Source organism: Salvelinus namaycush, chromosome 2 (genome assembly GCF_016432855.1).
Source record: "Salvelinus namaycush isolate Seneca chromosome 2, SaNama_1.0, whole genome shotgun sequence".
NCBI lineage: Eukaryota > Metazoa > Chordata > Actinopteri > Salmoniformes > Salmonidae > Salvelinus > Salvelinus namaycush.
In genome coordinates, this window is record NC_052308.1 from 76,150,255 (window position 1) to 76,168,365 (window position 18,111).

The 18,111-nt window shown below is 42.4% G+C and overlaps 1 protein-coding gene across 1 annotated transcript in view; it reads right to left on the reverse strand.

Moving 5' to 3' along the window:
* LOC120018332 overlaps positions 1-18,111 on the reverse strand; it is a 35,502-nt gene that overhangs the window by 13,365 nt on the left and 4,026 nt on the right. Inside the window, exons 4-18 of the mRNA XM_038961470.1 lie at positions 17,640-17,778; positions 17,400-17,449; positions 16,968-17,216; positions 16,848-16,880; positions 14,476-16,273; positions 9,467-9,649; positions 7,925-8,101; positions 7,524-7,697; positions 6,905-7,078; positions 6,604-6,653; positions 5,888-6,477; positions 5,631-5,697; positions 4,773-4,912; positions 4,390-4,666; positions 3,973-4,095 (exon numbers count right to left, since the gene is read on the reverse strand). Coding sequence (XP_038817398.1) covers positions 3,973-4,095; positions 4,390-4,666; positions 4,773-4,912; positions 5,631-5,697; positions 5,888-6,477; positions 6,604-6,653; positions 6,905-7,078; positions 7,524-7,697; positions 7,925-8,101; positions 9,467-9,649; positions 14,476-16,273; positions 16,848-16,880; positions 16,968-17,216; positions 17,400-17,449; positions 17,640-17,778 — 4,224 coding nt within the window. The remainder of the gene's footprint in view (positions 1-3,972; positions 4,096-4,389; positions 4,667-4,772; positions 4,913-5,630; positions 5,698-5,887; positions 6,478-6,603; positions 6,654-6,904; positions 7,079-7,523; positions 7,698-7,924; positions 8,102-9,466; positions 9,650-14,475; positions 16,274-16,847; positions 16,881-16,967; positions 17,217-17,399; positions 17,450-17,639; positions 17,779-18,111) is intronic.

Here is an 18,111-nt window from a genome sequence, read left to right on the forward strand (position 1 = left end):
TTTGCGCCATCCGTACAGATACCAAAGTCCATTTGATGTCACAAAGCAGTCCAGTACTTTAAAAATATCCTCTCTTGTTGTCCTGGTTTCCAGTGGTTTACTGAAGAGGATGTTTTCCTTAATTGACCCCCCATAAACGTACATATACCAGGAGCTGTGCCAGGCCTGCCACGTCTGTTGACTCATCCAGCTGTAATGCATAGAATTCACTGGCTTGTATGCAAAGCAGTAATTGTTTCAAAAACATCCCCTGCCATGTCACTGATGCGTCATGAAACAGTGTTTGATGAAGGCATTGTCTGTATAGTTTTTTGGGCCTTTTCCCCCAGCATTGTCCCAGCCATATCCGCAGCAGCAGGAATAATTAAGTCCTCCACAATAGTATGGGGCTTGTCTGTCTTAGCCACTCGGTAGCTCACCATATAAGACGCTTCTAGCCTCTTCTTATTAAATGGTATCTGTTGCTTTTATACATGTCTTACTACTCTAAAGTATTTATTCTCGCTCAAAAAACTCTGGTGGCTTATTTTTCAAATTGGATGTTTTGCTTCTAAATGTCTACGCAAGAGTGAATGTTTCATCGAGTTGTGAGATAGTACTTTTGCACATATAAAAACACACTGTGGCTGAGGAAAGGCACTACTCCCAATATAAGTGAACCCCAAATCAATGTAGTTCTCATCATATTTGCGCCGCTTCGATGGTCCAACGTCCCGGTCTGTTGTTCGATGCTTTCCCCAGTAAGGCGGCAGTAGCTCTTCGGCTGCATCAGATTCACAACTGTCAGTGTCCATCCTTTCTGGGCTAACAACAAATGTAGAATTACTGATGCAAGCATTGGATGTGCTCGTGGAAGCAGAACAACTTGTGTCGTTGACAGGTACAGGTGTAGTACTGCTGGTAGTAGCCATACTACCAGTAGAGCTGGTATGTGTCTCTATGGATGCGGGCCTTACTTTTTTTTTAACCATTCATCAATTTTTGAGCAAGCGGAATGAGCAGCAGCTACATTTGGCTACATACGGACCGTTAGTGGAATTCCCGTGAGAGAGTAAAGGTTAATGTGATTGGATGTTAATTATTTGACTAGGCTACCTGTATTTGACATTGTGTTGTTATTTCGCACAAAATTGTATTTTTGGCAGTGAAACGAGACTACTCAGGTGTAAAAAATAAATTTTAAAAAAATCACTGAAATGTATAACCCCGTTGGAAAATATCTATATTTTTTTTAAATGTGAATCACATTTTTATTTGGTGTACCCCCGACGGCATTGCGCGTATCCCAGTTTGGGAATATCTGCCCTGGGGGGTACAAACAAAGGATCCAATCCGGGGAAAGTCGTACCGCCGCTCGGATATCCAAAAGTTCTTTCCATCTGTATGTAATAACACAAAAAAACTTTCTGGGCTAGTATTGTAAGAAATAAAACACTAAAAAACTAAAAAAATGCAAAGTTGCTTAGGAGCTAGAAGCAGAGCTGCCATGTCCGCAGCGAGGCCACAGTTCTGAACAAGAGATGGCGGTGGATACACCACGACCAGTTGCCAATGTTATTAGTCAATCCAGTGATCTGGATATACTTATTGTGAAGAAGGTGGATTTTGTAGCATTTATAGCCACAGTTATTAATTTTCCTGCCCAAGTGTCCAAGAAGCTGGACATCATTATATCTGCAGTCGAGTAGTTTTTGGGCCTTAAACTTAACAGCAGAAGCACTGCAAGGACTACTGTCACCAGGAAATATCCCACCATCACAGGATCCTTCTGAGCCTGTGTAGGAACCTGACTAAAATAGAAAAGCAGGCTGATTTTGTTTAATTAACATTTTGTTACTGATAGTTTGTATGGAATACATTTTTTAAATAATAATTTCATTTTTTGGATCCTTATTATCCACCTGTACAATAGGTGGCAGAATGCACATATAATTGTTGTGAACACCATTACACCAAAGAAGAAGCAGCCATATCATAGAAGAAGAAGGATAATTTTGCAAAATGGTAGCCTAAAGCCTCTGACTTTACCAGAAACTTGCCCATAATGGTATATGCTAACAACCAAACAACCTATTTTGACCTTGGTGGGTTTATTTATTTAATGTACTATACTGAAATGTTTTGAAGCAGATACATATTCATGGTTTGCATATTTTGTCACAATATTGTTTTGAACGTTTGTTTTGGACTGATGCCTGACTGATCATTCTACTCAATGCATTGTCAATTAACGCTGATCAAGATTTAATCAAAAGTGAATTACAGTGGCTTGGAAATACAATGACATTCATAAGGATGAGGACATGATAAATCTGGCTAAGTTGTTTCCTACTAAATATTTGATTAATTTTAGCAATGTCATCTTATTTCCAGGTACTACAGTGTAATTTTGACTAAACAGTAGTTAGCCTCCTTCTTCGGGTTGGGTTTATCAGTGGTTGGCATCCAACATTATGGTGCATTACTGCCACCTACTGTACTGAAGTGTGGGCCAGAGACAGGGAGAAACTAAAATCTTACCAGCCTTGCTCTTAAAAAAATATATAAAACATTTGAAACCATATCTAATGATGTTCTACTAAATATACTCTAAACTAATTTCCTGTATCCCCTTCTCCCTCATACTAGATCTCAGCCTCTCTTTCCCTCTGATACTGCCCACACTGTAGCAATACATGCTCCACGGTCTCTGTTTCCTGGCAATAAGCACACTTTCCTATTGGATGCTTTCCTATCACATTCAGGTCTTATTCAAAAGGCTGTGTCCCACCCTTAATCTTGTAAAAATAGCGTACTCTCCTGTCCCTTCCTGCTGACCTCCAACTTTCCTCTGTACTTGAAATAAATGCCTGCCTTCAGTATCTCTATTCCACTGCTCCTGCCATCTCTGCACCATCACTGTCCATATCAGGCTTTTTGCCTTGCTCATTGAAACTACTACAACAACACTACTAAGTGCTTGTTTAGTCAGTACATCAACTGCCTCGTTCCCCTCCACCTCCACATGGGCATAGTAGCCCTCCATCCAGAATGACTATGGCGACGTCGGTAGAGGGCGGCTTGAGAACATTCATAACAAGATGGTATGACATGACGGAGGAGCAACCTACGAATAGTTAACGTTATTATTTATTTAATGCATTATACTGAAATGCCTTGAAGCAGTTAAACATAGTTAATATTATAATGGATGAATGAAAAAGGGAAACAGGCTGGCCAGTGTGGTCCCACGGACTCCGGGCACACATGCACAGCCTTGGCTACCAGAGTCTGCATGGGTTCGATTCCAACCCGCTGCTTCTTTGACTCCCAAACTGGTCTACCTTTCCTCTCTCCTCTTCACTGTCCAATATTTCAATAACATATATAATAAAAGCCTGGGAAAAAGAAAGGAGGATGTAGGGAGAGAGGGATGAAAGGAGGTATGTATGGAGGTTTTCTGGGTTGATGGATAAGAGGTTATAGGAGTTGAAGGATGGAAGAAGGAATAGTAGGACACAGTATAGTTGATGTTTGAATGGCTTCATTGTTGAGAGTTGCTTGTATGTGTGATGTTAAAATTGATTTAACAATAGCACGTAAACACATTTTAATCCTATAGTGTGTGATCAGGGGATCTGTTCAATTGTCATTTAAATTCTTGATATTTACCCATTGATTATTGAAGAATATTCTTTATAAATACCTCATGAGCTAGGCACGACTGTCTTTCTATCTCATAACACAAAATATAAGTTTTTTTTTAGACATCAAGGATGTAAACAAAGAGATATAGCTGTAAGTTCAAACTATATTTAAAACTATCATGTAAATGCTATCAAAAAGCTCTTTGTAAGAATTGTAAACCTGGCCTGCATGCACAAGATTTAATGTGTTTAAGAACATTAACAGCAGGAAGAATGCTGGAAGAAATATGAGGAATTTTAGAAGTATTCTTGCTGAAGTAAACAGACAATAATGTATTAATCTTACTCTTGGTGTGTTCATCCTCACTTCTGCTGGGAAAGGAGCTGCTACAATTCTCCTCACTAGTTGGTCCAAAGTTTTCTTTTTGGGCCTTCCATGTTGGGGCCTGGAATTTGTGTGGAAGAAAAACTAGAAAGAAAGAGAAAAGAAGAAGATGTTAGTCATACAATCAGCATCTTAACAAGTAACAGAGCTGGAAACAGATGTATCCGTCTTGCTGTGTCTATCTAAGTCTCTGCCGCTCCACCAACTGCAGATGTGTTCCTTTGGGTCAGTTAAGTTCACGTAGACCACACTGCCCGTTGTTATGGCACTATGTCCACTGAAATAATATGTCATCGCCTGAGCCATCAGGTATTTGCATCTTGTAAAATGTCTGCCAGGATATGACAATCTGGATACCCCACTAAATGGGCCTATTACCTCTTCTGTGTTTTCTTCTTAACTCCTTTGTAAGATTTTTCAGTTCCATCTTCCTCAGGATCCTCAGCGTGATCCCCACAGCTCTCTCAGCGCCGTATCTCTCAACCATCTGATTCACTGTGTCCTGTCCGTCAGCGTTCCTCAGCAGGCTCTCTGGGATGGGAGGATAGCCAGGCAGCTGGCCGCTAGCTAGGTTAGACTGAAAGTCCCTCAGCATGTCTCCGAGCTTCTCCAGAGTGGCCAGCAGCAGATCTGGTACTGTCTTCATTGTGGGTCTCTAGGTGCAACGAAACAATATAGGTAGAATCTTAATTTGGTAATTATTGTACTACTACTATTTTCTGTCTTTTACTAGTTTGTTCAGAGCCCAAACATCTCCTCACCGTGACCAGTGCATCTTTTTCCTTTGTGATTCCAGTGTCTTTGCTGCCTGATGCTTCTCTGTCCAATGTACTAGAAGAACTGCCAACCAGCAGGACAAGATCCTCCTCAGTCCTTACAGATGTGGGTGGCATGAGAGCCCCTGATGAGAGAGAGAGAATGTCTGCGTTCTCATCATTTTGAGAACTCACATCTTAGCGCAAAACAAGGCTGAAGGCAAAACGTTTGCGGAATGCTATCGGTTGTTCCAATTACTGGTTGTTCAGGTACAACTAAAAACAAAATGTATAATATTTTCACTGCACTTCACATATTCCCAAAATAAATAACATATCTTAGCGTTTGATGTGTTGTCAGTGCTTCTAAAATTAACCTGCTATATATTGTGAGTACTTGATTAGCAATCGAAACCTTGAATCGAATACTTGCGTATTTGCATCCATCCCCAATAGGGGCAGGAGCCTCCTGCTTGATGGACGCTAGTCTGTCGCAGGGTCTTACCCCCCAATCCATCTCCTAAATACTGTGCCAAGCAGAGAGGCATCGAATCCCGCTTTTGATGTCTTTGGTATGACTCCGGGGATTGAACTCCCAACCTTCCAATCTCAGGGTGGACACTAGCCACAAGGCTACGGAGTTGGTAACTGAATCATATTTGTACTATAATCTTAAGATAACAGATCCGCTTGTTCAAACATGTGGTCGCGCCACGTTGCATGTAAAGTTATCAATTTCTGCCATGTTTCCATATAATCTAACAAGTATTGTGGTTCCAAACTAGCGTCATCTTAACCTGTATATAATTTTCTGTGTGTTCAGTACTATTTCACAAGGATGTTCACCATCTCTTTCATTCTTACCTACAGTTCTGGGATCAGCTGCAGAGGTGGACAGCTTCAGATCTGGAATAATCTCCATTGTAGGTTCCTATATGGAAAATCATAGAATAGGTTGGATCTTAACCTTGATTAAAAAAATAGTGTCCATACTGTACCTAAAGCCACAATTACTGTGAAAAATCTTATTGAAAACCAGTTATGATATTGAATATCTCAAAGAAAATAGAGGGAAAAGAATTTCCATCAATAGGTGAATCAATATTTGAATAGTTGGCTACCTCTGGTGGTACAGGACTGCTGGCAAACACAAGGGACATGGAGGTGTGAGGATGCTGAACTGCAAACCCTGGGTAGAGGGGCTCAGTGAATGTGGCCTGGAAAGTGTGCAGGTGGGTCATTGTGTCAGAGAAGACCTCGTAGAAGGACAGAGTGCCAGCTGGCCAGTCCAGAAACACTCCTACTCTGGGGAGTGGACGGGAGGAGGACTGGTCTCTCTGGGGAGAGTTGTTGAGGTGCTGGCCAGGTATACCAGTCTCTTCATTTTTGTGCAAGGCAGAGTAACCATCCCGATTGCAGGTCAGACACCAGGACTCGTCATTGTATCCAAGCTTACAGACACGACGTCTTCCTTTCCTGCTGATGCCTTTATATGCCATTCCTATGGTAGCCTCCATCCCACTCCACTCTACCTCCCAGTAGCAGTGTCCAGTCAGACCCTCTCTACACAGCACCTGGGTATAGTGATCAAATCTCTCTGGGTGATCAGGACCTGGCTGCTTCTCTTTAACCCTCTCCACCTTTCTGTTCCCCTCAGACAGAGAAAGGAGTCCGTGTGCTGTGTTTTGGTCCAGTGTGAGATCACAGGCATCTGCAGAAGAGAGGAGAAAACAATAGCTGGATCAAGCTGGTGTTTGAGTGTGCATGTGTGTGGTTATTAATTAGCTTTTTGTTTAATAGAGGAATATGATTAAATCCTCATAACTAACACCCTTACATTTCTTCATCAGCTGTGGTTTAACCCAGATCTCTTCACTATGGTCCACACTGTGGGAGAGACAGAGGAACAGACAGAGGGAGTGACACACAGCTTCTGGAAGAACTAAGGCTAGAAGAGTTTTACAAAACAATCTGGAACTGACTGAATATCAGGGAAGACTGTTTGGCATTCTTTCTGACATTCATGACAACTAGACAACTAGAACTCATTCATTGCCACAACTAGAACTCAGAATTGTGGTTGAAATAGGAAATAAACTTGAACCTAAATAAACTATTTTCACAGTAACTGTACTAACTTGAGTTTCTCCAGTCTACAGTGTGGATCCTCCAGTCTAGCAGAGAGCAGCTTCACTCCAGAGTCTCCTGGGTGATTGAAGCTCAGGTCCAGTTCTCTCAGGTGGGAGGGGTTTGACCTCAGAGCTGAGGCCAGAGAAGCACAGCCTTCCTCTGTGACTCTACAGAATGACAGCCTGCAGAGAGAGTTCATCATGATTTTACAACAGGACTGCTGCCCTCTAGTGGTGATAGCTGATACACAGTATATACATATTTCCAATAAACCCAATACTGTTTCTAAATCAAATCAAATGTTATTGGTCACATACACATATTTTGCAGATGTTATTGCGGGTGTAGCGAAATGCTTGTGTTCCAAGCTCCAACAGTGCAGTAGTATCTAATAATTCACACAAATCTAAAGTAAAATAATGGAATTAAGAAATATATAAATATTAGGACGAGCAATGTCGGAGTGGCATTGACTAAGTACTAACCTCAGTTTCTCTAGTTTACAATGTGGGTCCCCACTTAACACAGTATTTACCTTATTGGTTGAGCTGACTTACTGGCTACTGTAATGATGTTGTGCTTTGCACATTATCTTTGTATTGAGCAGGTATGTTTCTAAGTACTAACTTCAGTTTCTGTAGTTGACAGTGTGGATTCCCCAGTCCAGCAGAGAGCAGCTTCACTCCTGAATCCTGCAGGACATTGTGACTCAGATCCAGCTCTCTCAGGTGAGAGGAGTTTGAGCTGAGAGCTGAGGCCAACGCTTCACACCCTTTCTCTGTCAGGGAACATCTATTGAGCCTAAACACATGGATTCTATTTTAACATATCTAATAACATATATAGTAACAAGCAGACAACATTGAGAGCAGGAGCACACCAAGTCAATACTGTACATTTTCTGGAGAGAGCTGGTAAACATGAGAAGAAAAATAAATGTACCAAAAAAAGCTCTCAGGCTGACAATTAGGTTACCCGTCCAACAATCTGTGTTCTCATCACATGAAAAAACACCCAAAAGTACTGACCTCAGTATCTCCAGCGGATGTTTCAGTGCAGCAAAAAGTACCCTCAGCCTGTCATCATCAACATCATAAAACAGCACACTGTTCCTCAGGTCCAGCTCTCTCAGAGTTGAGTCTGCTGATTGGAGAACGGAGGCCAGTGATCCCCAGTCCTCCTCATAGAGTGTAAAGTTACCCAGTCTGTAAAAACAGAGACAACATCACTCATACAGAATGTGATGTAGTGTATAAACAAGTATTATCAAATAATTATACACTATATATACACAAAGGTATGTGGACTCCCCTTAAAATGAGTGGATTCGGCTGTTTTAGCCACACCCGTAGCTGACAGGTGTATAAAATCGAGCACACAGCCATGCAATCTCCGTAGACAAACAATGGCAGTAGAATGACCTTACTGAAGAGCTCGGTGACTTTCAACGTGGCACCGTCATAGGATGCCACCTTTCCAACAAGTCAGTTCGTCAAATTTCTTCCCTGCTAGAGCTGCCCAGGTCAACTGTAAGTGCTGTTATTGTGAAGTGGAAATGTCTTGGAGCAACAGCGTCTCAGCCGCAAATTGGTAGGCCACACAAGCTCACAGAACGGGACAGTCGAGTGCGGAAATGCGTAGCGCCAAAAAATTGCCTGTCCTCGGTTGCAACACTCACTACCGAGTTCCAAACTGCCTCTGGAAGCAACGTCAGGACAATAACTGGTGGTCGGGAGCTTCATGAAATGGGTTTCCATGGCCGAGCAGCTGAACACAAGCCTAAGATCACCATGCGCAATGCCAAGCATTGGCTGGAGTGATGTAAAGCTCACCGTCATTGGACTCTGGAGCAGTGGAAACGTGTTCTCTGGAGTGATGAATCATGCTTCATCATCTGGCAGTCTAACAGACAAATCTGGGTTTGGTGGATGCCAGAAGAACGCTACCTGCCCCAACGCAGTGCCAACTGTAAAGTTTGGTGGAGGAGGAATAATGATCTGTGTATGCTTTTCATGGTTCGGGCCCCTTAGCTCCAGTGAAGGGAAATCATAACACTTCAGCATACAATGACCATCTAGACAACAGTTTGGGGAAGGTCCTTTCCTGTTTCAGCATGACAATGCCCCTGTGCATTGTCATGAAATGGTTTGTCAAGATCGGTGTGGCAGAACTTGACTGGCCCACACAGAGCCCTGATGTCAATCAGATCGAACACTTTTGGGATGAATTGGAACGCCGACTGAGAGCCAGGCCTAATCGCCCAACATCAGTGCCCAACCTCACTAATACTCTTGTTGCTGAATGGAAGCAAGTACTGGCAGCAATGTTCCAACATCTAGTGGAAAGCCTTCCCAGAACAGTGGAGGCTGTTATAGCAGCAAAGGGGAACCAACTCCATATTAATACCCATGAGTTCGGAATGAGATGTTCAGACGAGCAGGTGTCCACCTACTTTTGGTCATGTAGTGTATATAGAATGTATCAGAGCATACCCTTGGGGTTATAATCTGATTCCAACAAACTGTCCAACAATTTTTGGGTTCTCTTGACCCAACCAACGGTATACTGACCTCAGTGTATCCAATTTACAGTGTGTATGTTTCAGTGCAGCAAAGAGAACCTTCACTCTGCCATGAAACATCCGACTGTTCCTCAGGTCCAGCTCTCTCAGATGTGAGTCTACCGATTGGAGAATGGAGGCCAGTGATTCAAAGAGCTCATGTTGGAGTACCCAGCCAGACAGTCTGTAGAAACTGAGAAAATATAATTAAATATCAAGTAAAGTTGAATATGTGTTGAGAATATCGAAACAGGTATACCAGTAGTTTTTCAATTCAGTCTTTCTCTAGGAAATATTGAGACAATGTTTGCTGACTCTTTGATCCTGCCTGGTGACATACGTGCCTTCAGTACCAGAACATTTGTTGGTCTGATGTGATTAATGAGGAGCATCCAGACACTGCACTTGATGAATTTATGAAATTGCTTCTTCCAATTATTGATAAACATGCACCTGTTAAGAAACTGACTGTTAGAACTTAAGGCTCCGTGGATTGATGAGGAATTGAAAAACTGTTGAAAGAGACGGGGCAAAAGGAGTGGCTAATAACCTGGCTGCACATCTGACTGGCTTACTGCAAATTGAGAAATTGCGTGACTAAACTCAACAAAAAGAATAAGAAACTTTATTATAAAGCCAAGATCAATGATATAAAGAAAGATGGAAAAAAACTTGGGTACTTTAAATTATGGGCAGAAAGACAAATTCAACTTAAATAAAGGTATAAAATAAGAATTAACTAGGCAAGTCAGTTAAGAACAAATTCTTATTTACAATGATGGCCTAGGTTAACTGGGTTAACTGCCTTGTTCAGGGGCATAACGACAGATTTTTACCTTGTCAGCTCGGGGATTTGATCTTGCAACCTTTCAGTTACTAGTCCAACGCTCTAACCACTAGGCTACCTGCCACCCCTTTCATCGAATCAGATGGCTTATTCATCTCAAAACCATTTGATGTTGCCAATTATTTTAATGATTATTTCATTGGCAAAGTGGGCAAACTTAGGCATGCAATGCCCACAACAAGCATTGAGCAACTATATTAATTTATAAAAAAACAAATAATGAAAGAAAAGCAGTGCAAGTTTGAATGTTGTAAAGTTAGTGTGGGAGAGGGGGAAAAAGTATTGTTAACGATCAATAATGACACACCTCCTGGCATTGACAACTTAGATGGAAAGCTACTGAGGATGGTAGCTGACTATAGCCACTCCTATCTGTCATATTTTTAATCTGAGCCTAGAGGAACGTCTTTGTCCTCAGGCCTGGTTCTTTACTGGTTCTTGAAAATAAAGGAGAGACGCACACTCTAGGAGCTCAGATGCAAAGATTTAATATCCAACATGTCAAAACGTTGGATATTACATTTTTGCATCCGAGCTCCTAGAATGTGCGGCTCTCCTTTATTTTCAAGTTTTCTATTCCGCTAGCCAGCACCACGCCTAAATAGGTGTGTGTTTCTTTTTCTTCTAGATCTTTACTGGTTCTAACAGCAGACCTATAAGCTTGCTGCCAGCTCTTGGGAAAAATTGTGTTTGACCAAATACAATGCTATTTCTCTGTAAACAAATTAACAACAGACTTTCAGCATGCTTATAGAGAAGGGCACTCAACATGTACTGCACTGACACAAATGATTGATGATTGGTTGAAAGACATTGATAATAAGAAGATTCTGGGAGCTGTACTGTTAAATTCCAGTGCAGGCTTTGATATTATTGACAATAACCTGTTGTTGAAAAAAACTTAAGTGCTATGGCTTTTCAACCTCAGCTCTGAATCCACGATATGGCAATCTAATAGAACTCAAAGGGTTTTCTTTAATGGAAGTGTCTCTAATGTCAAACATGTAAAGTGTGGTGTACCGCAGGGCAGCTCTCTAGGCCCTCTACTCTTTTCTATTCTTACCAATGACCTGCCACTGGCATTAAACAAAGCATGTGTGTCCATGTATGCTGACGATTCAACCATATACGCATCAGCAACCACAGCTAACAAAGTCACTGAAACCCTTAACAAAGAGTTGCAGTCTGTTTTGGAATGGGTGGCCAGTAATAAACTGGTCCTGAACATCTTTTTTTTTAAATTTTATTTCACCTTTATTTAACCAGGTAGGCCAGTTGAGAACAAGTTCTCATTTACAACTGCGACCTGGCCAAGATAAAGCAAAGCAGTGCGACAAAAACACAGATTTACACATGGGATAAACAAACGTACAGTCAATAACACAGTAGAAAAATCGGTATACAGTGCGTGCAAATGAAGCAAGGAGGTAAGGCAATAGGCCAATAGTGGCGAAGTAATTACAATTTAGCAATTTACACTGGAGTGATATGTGCAGATAAGGATGTGCAAGTAGAAATACTGGTGTGCAAAAGAGCAGAAAAACAAAAACAAATATAGGGATGAGGTAGGTAGTTGGTTGGGCTATTTACAGATGGGCTGTGTACAGCTGCAGCAATCGGTAAGCTGCTCTGACAGCTGACGCTTAAAGTTAGTGAGGGAGATATGTCTCCAACTTCAGTGATTTTTGCAATTCATTCCAGTCATTGGTAGCAGAGAACTGGAAGGAAAGGCGGCCAATTGAGGTGTTGGCTTTGGGGATGACCAGTGAAATATACCTGCTGGAGCACGTGCTGTGGGTGGGTGTTGCTATGGTGACCAGTGAGCTGAGATAAGGTGGAACTTTACCAAGCAAGACTTATAGATGACCTGGAGCCAGTGGGTTTGGCGCCGAATATGTAGCGAGGACCAGCCAACCAGAGCATACAGGTCGCAGTGGTGGGTAGTATATGGGACTTGTGACAAAACGGATGGCACTGTGATAGACTACATCCAATTTGCTGAGTGTTGGTGGCTATTTTGTAAATTACATTGCTGAAGTCAAGGATCGGTAGGATAGTCAGTTTTACGAGGGTATGTTTGGCGGCGTGAGTGAAGGAGGCTTTGTTGCGAAATAGGAAGCCGATTCTAGATTTACCTTTGGATTGGAGATATTTAATATGAGTCTGGAAGGAGAGTTTACAGTCTAGCCAGACACCTAGGTATTTATAGATGTCCACATATTCTAAGTCAGAACCGTCCAGAGTAGTGATGCTAGTCAGCGATCAGTTGAAGAACATACATTTCATTTTACTAGCATTTAAGAGCAGTTGAAGGCAGCGGAAGGAGTGTTGAATGGTTTTGAAGCTCGTTTGGAGGTTTGTTAACAGTGTCCAAAGAAGGGCCAGATGTATACAGAATGGTGTCGTCTGCGTAAAGGTGGATCAAAGAATCACCCGCAGCAAGAGCGACATCATTGATATATACAGAGAAAAGAGTCGGCCCGAGAATTGAACCCTGTGGCACCACCATAGAGACTGCCAGAGGTCCGGACAACAGGCCCTCCGATTTGACACACTGCTCTATCTGAGAAGCAGTTAGTGAACCAGGCGAGGCAATCATTAGAGAAACCAAGGCTGTTGAGTCTGCCGATAAGAATGTGGTGATTGACAGAGTCGAAAGTCTTGGCCAGGTCGATGAAGACGGCTGCACAGTACTGTCTTTTATCGATGGCGGTTATGATATCGTTTAGGACCTTGAGCGTGGCTGAGGTGCACCGGTGACCAGCTCGGAAACCAGATTGCATAGCGGAGAAGGTGCGGTGGGATTCGAAATGGTCAGTGGTCAGTGATCTGTTTGTTAACTTGGCTTTCGAAGACTTTAGAAAGGCAGGGCAGGATGGATATAGGTCTGTAACAGTTTGGGTCTAGAGTGTCTCCCCCTTTGAAGAGGGGGATGACCGCAGCCACTTTCCAATCTTTAGGAATCTCAGACGATACGAAATAGAGGTTGAACAGACTAGTAATAGGAGTTGCAACAATGGCGGCAGATAATTTTAGAAAGAGAGGGTCCAGATTGTCTAGCCCAGCTGATTTGTAGGGATCCAGATTTTGCAGCTCTTTCAGAACATCAGCTGTCTGGATTTGGGTGAAGGGGAAGGGCTTGGGCCAGTTGCTGTGGGGGGTGCAGAGCTGTTGGCCGGGGTTGGGGTAGCCAAGGTGGAAAGCATGGCCAGCCGCAAAGAAATGCTTATTGAAATTCTCGATTATCATGGATTTATCTGTGGTGACAGTGTTTCCTAGTCTCAGTGCAGTGGGCAACTGGGAGGAGGTACTCTTATTCTCCATGGACTTTACAATGTCTCAGAACTATTTGGAATTAGTGCTGCAGGATGCAAATTTCTGTTTGAAAAAGCTAGCCTTTGCTTTCCTAATTGACTGTGTGTATTGGTTCCTGACTTCTCTGAAAATTTGCATATCGCGCGGACTATTCGATGCTATTGCAGTCCGCCACAGAGTGTTTTTGTGCTGGTCAAGGGCAGTCAAGTCTGGAGTGAACCAATGGCTATATCTGTTCTTAGTTCAACATTTTTTGAAAGGGGCATGCTTATTTAAGATGGTGAGAAATTACTTCTAAATAACAACCAGGCATCCTGTACTGTTGGGATGAGGTTAATATCCTTCCAAGATATCCGGGCCAGGATAATCATAGTCCCCAAATCCAGAACAAATTCAAGAAAACGTACAGTATTATATAGAGCCCTTATTGCATGGAACTTCCTTCCATCTCATATTGCTCAAATAAACAGCAAACCTGGTATAGAGTTAGATGCACTATTGTAAAGTGGTTGTTCCACTGGATATCATAAGGTGAATGCACCAATTTGTAAGTCGCTCTGGATAAGAGCGTCTGCTAAATGACTTAAATGTAAATGCATCAAAAAACAGAAAGAAACACCTCGCGGCACAACGCCTCTCCCTTATTTGACCTAGATTGTTTGTGTGTATGCATTGATATGTAGGACTTTGCATTGATGTGTGCCTTTTTTTTAAAATGTATGTAGTTCTGTCCTTGAGCTGTCTAATGATGTTCTGTATTATAATTCATGTTTTATGTGGACCCCAGGGAGAGTAGCTGCTGCTTTTGCAACAGCTAATGGGGATCCTAATAAAATACCAAATACATCAATACTTACATTGCCTTTCTATATTTCTCCACAGCTGGGATCAGTCTCAAACGCCCCTCCTCAGATGTGTTGCATCTCCGCAGGTCTAACTCATCCAGCACGCCCTTTGATATCAGCAGAGCATTGACCAATGCTGAGCAGTCACCAGGTGACAGTTCTTTTCCGGTTTGCGTTCCTGACTTCAGGAACTGGTCAATGTCCTCATGTACTGAATCATCTTTCATCTCAGTCAAGCAGATGAGTAGATTGATGTACCTATCAGGTGAAACTTGCTCTACATTTGGCTCCCTGAGGTATTTCTTAATTTCGTCAACAGTCTCTGAGCTGATCTCTGTTTGTGGCAGTAGGTCTTTTAACAGTCTCTGGTTGGATTCTGTTGAGATGCCAACAAGGAAGCGGAGGAACAGATCCAGGTGTCCATTCTCACTCTTCAAGGCTTTATCCACCATCATCTTCAGCAGTTCATGCAAGGACAGCTCTGAAGACACATCCCCAATGAAAGACTCCAGGGCCTTGATGTTCTTGCTCACACAGCAGTGGAACACGTACAGAGCAGCAAGGAACTCCTGAAAACTCAGGTGAACAAAGCAGTACACCTCCTTCCGATACAACCCATACTCTTCTTTCAGGATTTCTGTGCAAAACCCAGAGTACACTGAGGCGTCACTGAAATCAATGCCACACTCCTCCAGGTCTTTCTTATAGAATATCAGATTGCCCTTCACCAGCTGTTTAAATGCCAGTTGTGCCAGTTTGAGAATGGTTTCTTTGTTTTGTTCTATGATTATGTGCAGATCCGTCTCATTTTTCTCATCATACTTCTTGCTTTTCAGGTTCGTCTGAATGAGCAGGAAGTGATTGTACATCTCAGTCAGAGTTGTGATCTCTCCACTCTCATCATCACTCAACATTTGCTCAAGAACCCTGGCAGTAATCCAACAGAAGACTGGAATGTGGCACATGATGTGGAGGCTCCTTGATGTATTAATGTGTGAGATGATTCTGCTGGCCCAGTTCTGATCCTCAACATTCTTCTCAAAGTACTCTTCTTTCTGTTTGTCATTGAACCCTCGTACTTCTGTCACCTTGTTGATGTACTCATGGGGGACCTGATTGGCTGCTGCTGGTCGGGAGGTTATCCAGAGGAGAGCATCGGGCAGTAGATTCCCCTCAATGAGGTTTGTCATCAACCTGTCAACTGATGATGTCTCAGTTAGATCAGTCAACTTCTTGTTCTGATGAAAACCTAATGGTAGTCTGCTTTCATCCAGACCATCAAAGATGAACATGACTTCACAGTCATCGTATTTCTGTGCATCTTCTATCTCTCTAAGTTCAGGATGGAAGTAATTCAAAAGTCTATGAAGACTGTACTGATTGTCTTTAATCAGATTCAGCTCTCTGAAAGGGAGCACAAAGATGAAATCAACATCCTGATTGGCTTTTCCTTCTGCCCAGTCGAGGATGAACTTCTGGACTGAAACTGTTTTTCCGATGCCAGTGATGCCCTTCGTCATTACAGTTCTGATAGGTCTCTTCTTTTCTTTCTTCTGTCCAGGTAAGGGTTTGAAGATGTCGTTGCAGTTGATTGGAGTGTCCAATACTGTTTTTGTCCTGGATGTATATTCAATCTGTCGAATCTCATGTTCGTTATTAACCCCTTTACTCTGTCCTTGTGTGATGTAGAGCTGTGTGTAGATGCTGTTGAGAGGAGTTCTATCCACTGCAGTGCCTTCAAACACGAATCCAAACTTCTTCATCAGACTGGCTTTATGTTCCTCTTTAACTCTTTGTGTGATGTCATCCACTGCAACAACAAAAAAGACAAAACAAATACTGAACACCACATTTTAAAGGAGAATTCCAAACTCCTTTAGTTTAAAAAATAATAACGTTTTTATGACAGGATACAACCGGAGTTTAGGTAGAAGAATTGCGTAGGGCTCATGCGGGGATTGAACTGGCATTCTTGCCACAGGGGGAAATATATGGTTCCGTAGACAAGAGTGGTACCTGCTCGACCAGATTCAAGGCCTAAAAACCTAATTAAGGTTCTCATTAGATTTTTTGTTGTGTTTTTGATTTGCTTTATCAAACAGCACATGCATGTCTGATCCTTATCACCAAGTTGCTATGTTCAGTGCTTTATGAATTCTCCATTTCTCTGTATTAGAAGATCTAATACAGTGCTGGGCTACATGGTAGCCCTTTGTATCTGTGAGGCCCTCTGTTGAATTTGGAAATCCTGCCCTAGCACTACACAGCTGATTCAAATATCCAACTCATCGGCAGGACAGAGTTTGGGTAACACTGGATCAAATGGAAAGACCAGTTCACGTAAATAATCTGATTGTGTGCTGTTATATTCTTCTCAGACATACCTTTGCGCCTAGTCTGGCCATCAAAGTCCACACCTGTAACGTACGAGATACAACTTTTAATTTGATATATATGAGAGAGAGAAAGAGGAGAGAGAGAGCGACAGGGAGAAAGAGACCTACCTATATCCTGGACCAAATAAGTATACTGCTCTTGGAGGATCCTGTAGAAGGCTGATTTGACTTTTACTCCCCCTGAGTCTACGGCCTTGTACAGCTCCCTCATCTGTTCCTGGTTGGTCCGGGCAGCACGGATGTTACAGTACGCCTCACAATGGATCATACCCCTCTGGAGCAGGTCATCTACTATGTACATCACCATGGTAACCCTCTGAATAAGCTGAGCCCTGTACTTGTCCACAAACTCAGCATCTGGAGTTGAAAAATTAAATGGTGTCTTACATACAAAACCAACATAAGCACTGATACACTGCACATGTTATAGAGATAGAGAAGAGAACATCTTTTAAAATGGCAAAAGAAAACACAGGTAAACATTACTTCACAAGGAGACCACATCCAGAGTTACACCTCAGCTTAGACACACAGGTTTACCTCTTTCCTCTCCTCTCTTCTTTTCACTCACATCAAGGGAGTGGGACGGTCTGAAAAATGACAAACATGTTTTGTGTTTGTGAGGCAGACTGAACATGTAGTTTTGGTACATGGTGTTCAATCTGTGGATGTTTTTGGACTCGTGTGCTGGTAAAGACCCCTGGGATATCACACAGATAGATATTTTTTTCAATAGTCATGTTTACAATAATGGTATGTAATTAATATATCTATTCTTACCGAGAGGGGGCTGGCAGAGTGTAGGGCTGAAGAGATGAGGGCTGGGTAGCGGGGAGTGAAAAGGAGGGCTGGAGAGAGGGAGGGTATGGGAGAGGAGCTGCTCTGTGTTCTCCTAGTGCCTCCTGAACATGATCACCACCTACCAAGGGAACAGCGAGCATTAGGATACAAAATGGTTGAAGGAGGAGGAATTAAATGTTTCTGGAGCACACCCTGAGTTAGAACTGCAACACATTAAGTACTGCTGATGATCCAAATAATGTAGTGCCTCTGTCTCTAGATGAGTCAGGGACAATCAGAGGTCTAATAATGTAGTGCCTCTGTCTCTAGATGAGTCAGGGACAATCAGAGGTCTAATAATGTAGTGCCTCTGTCTCTAGATGGGTCAGGGACAATCAGAGGTCTAATAATGTAGTGCCTCTGTCTCTAGATGGGTCAGGGACAATCAGAGGTCTAATAATGTAGTGCCTCT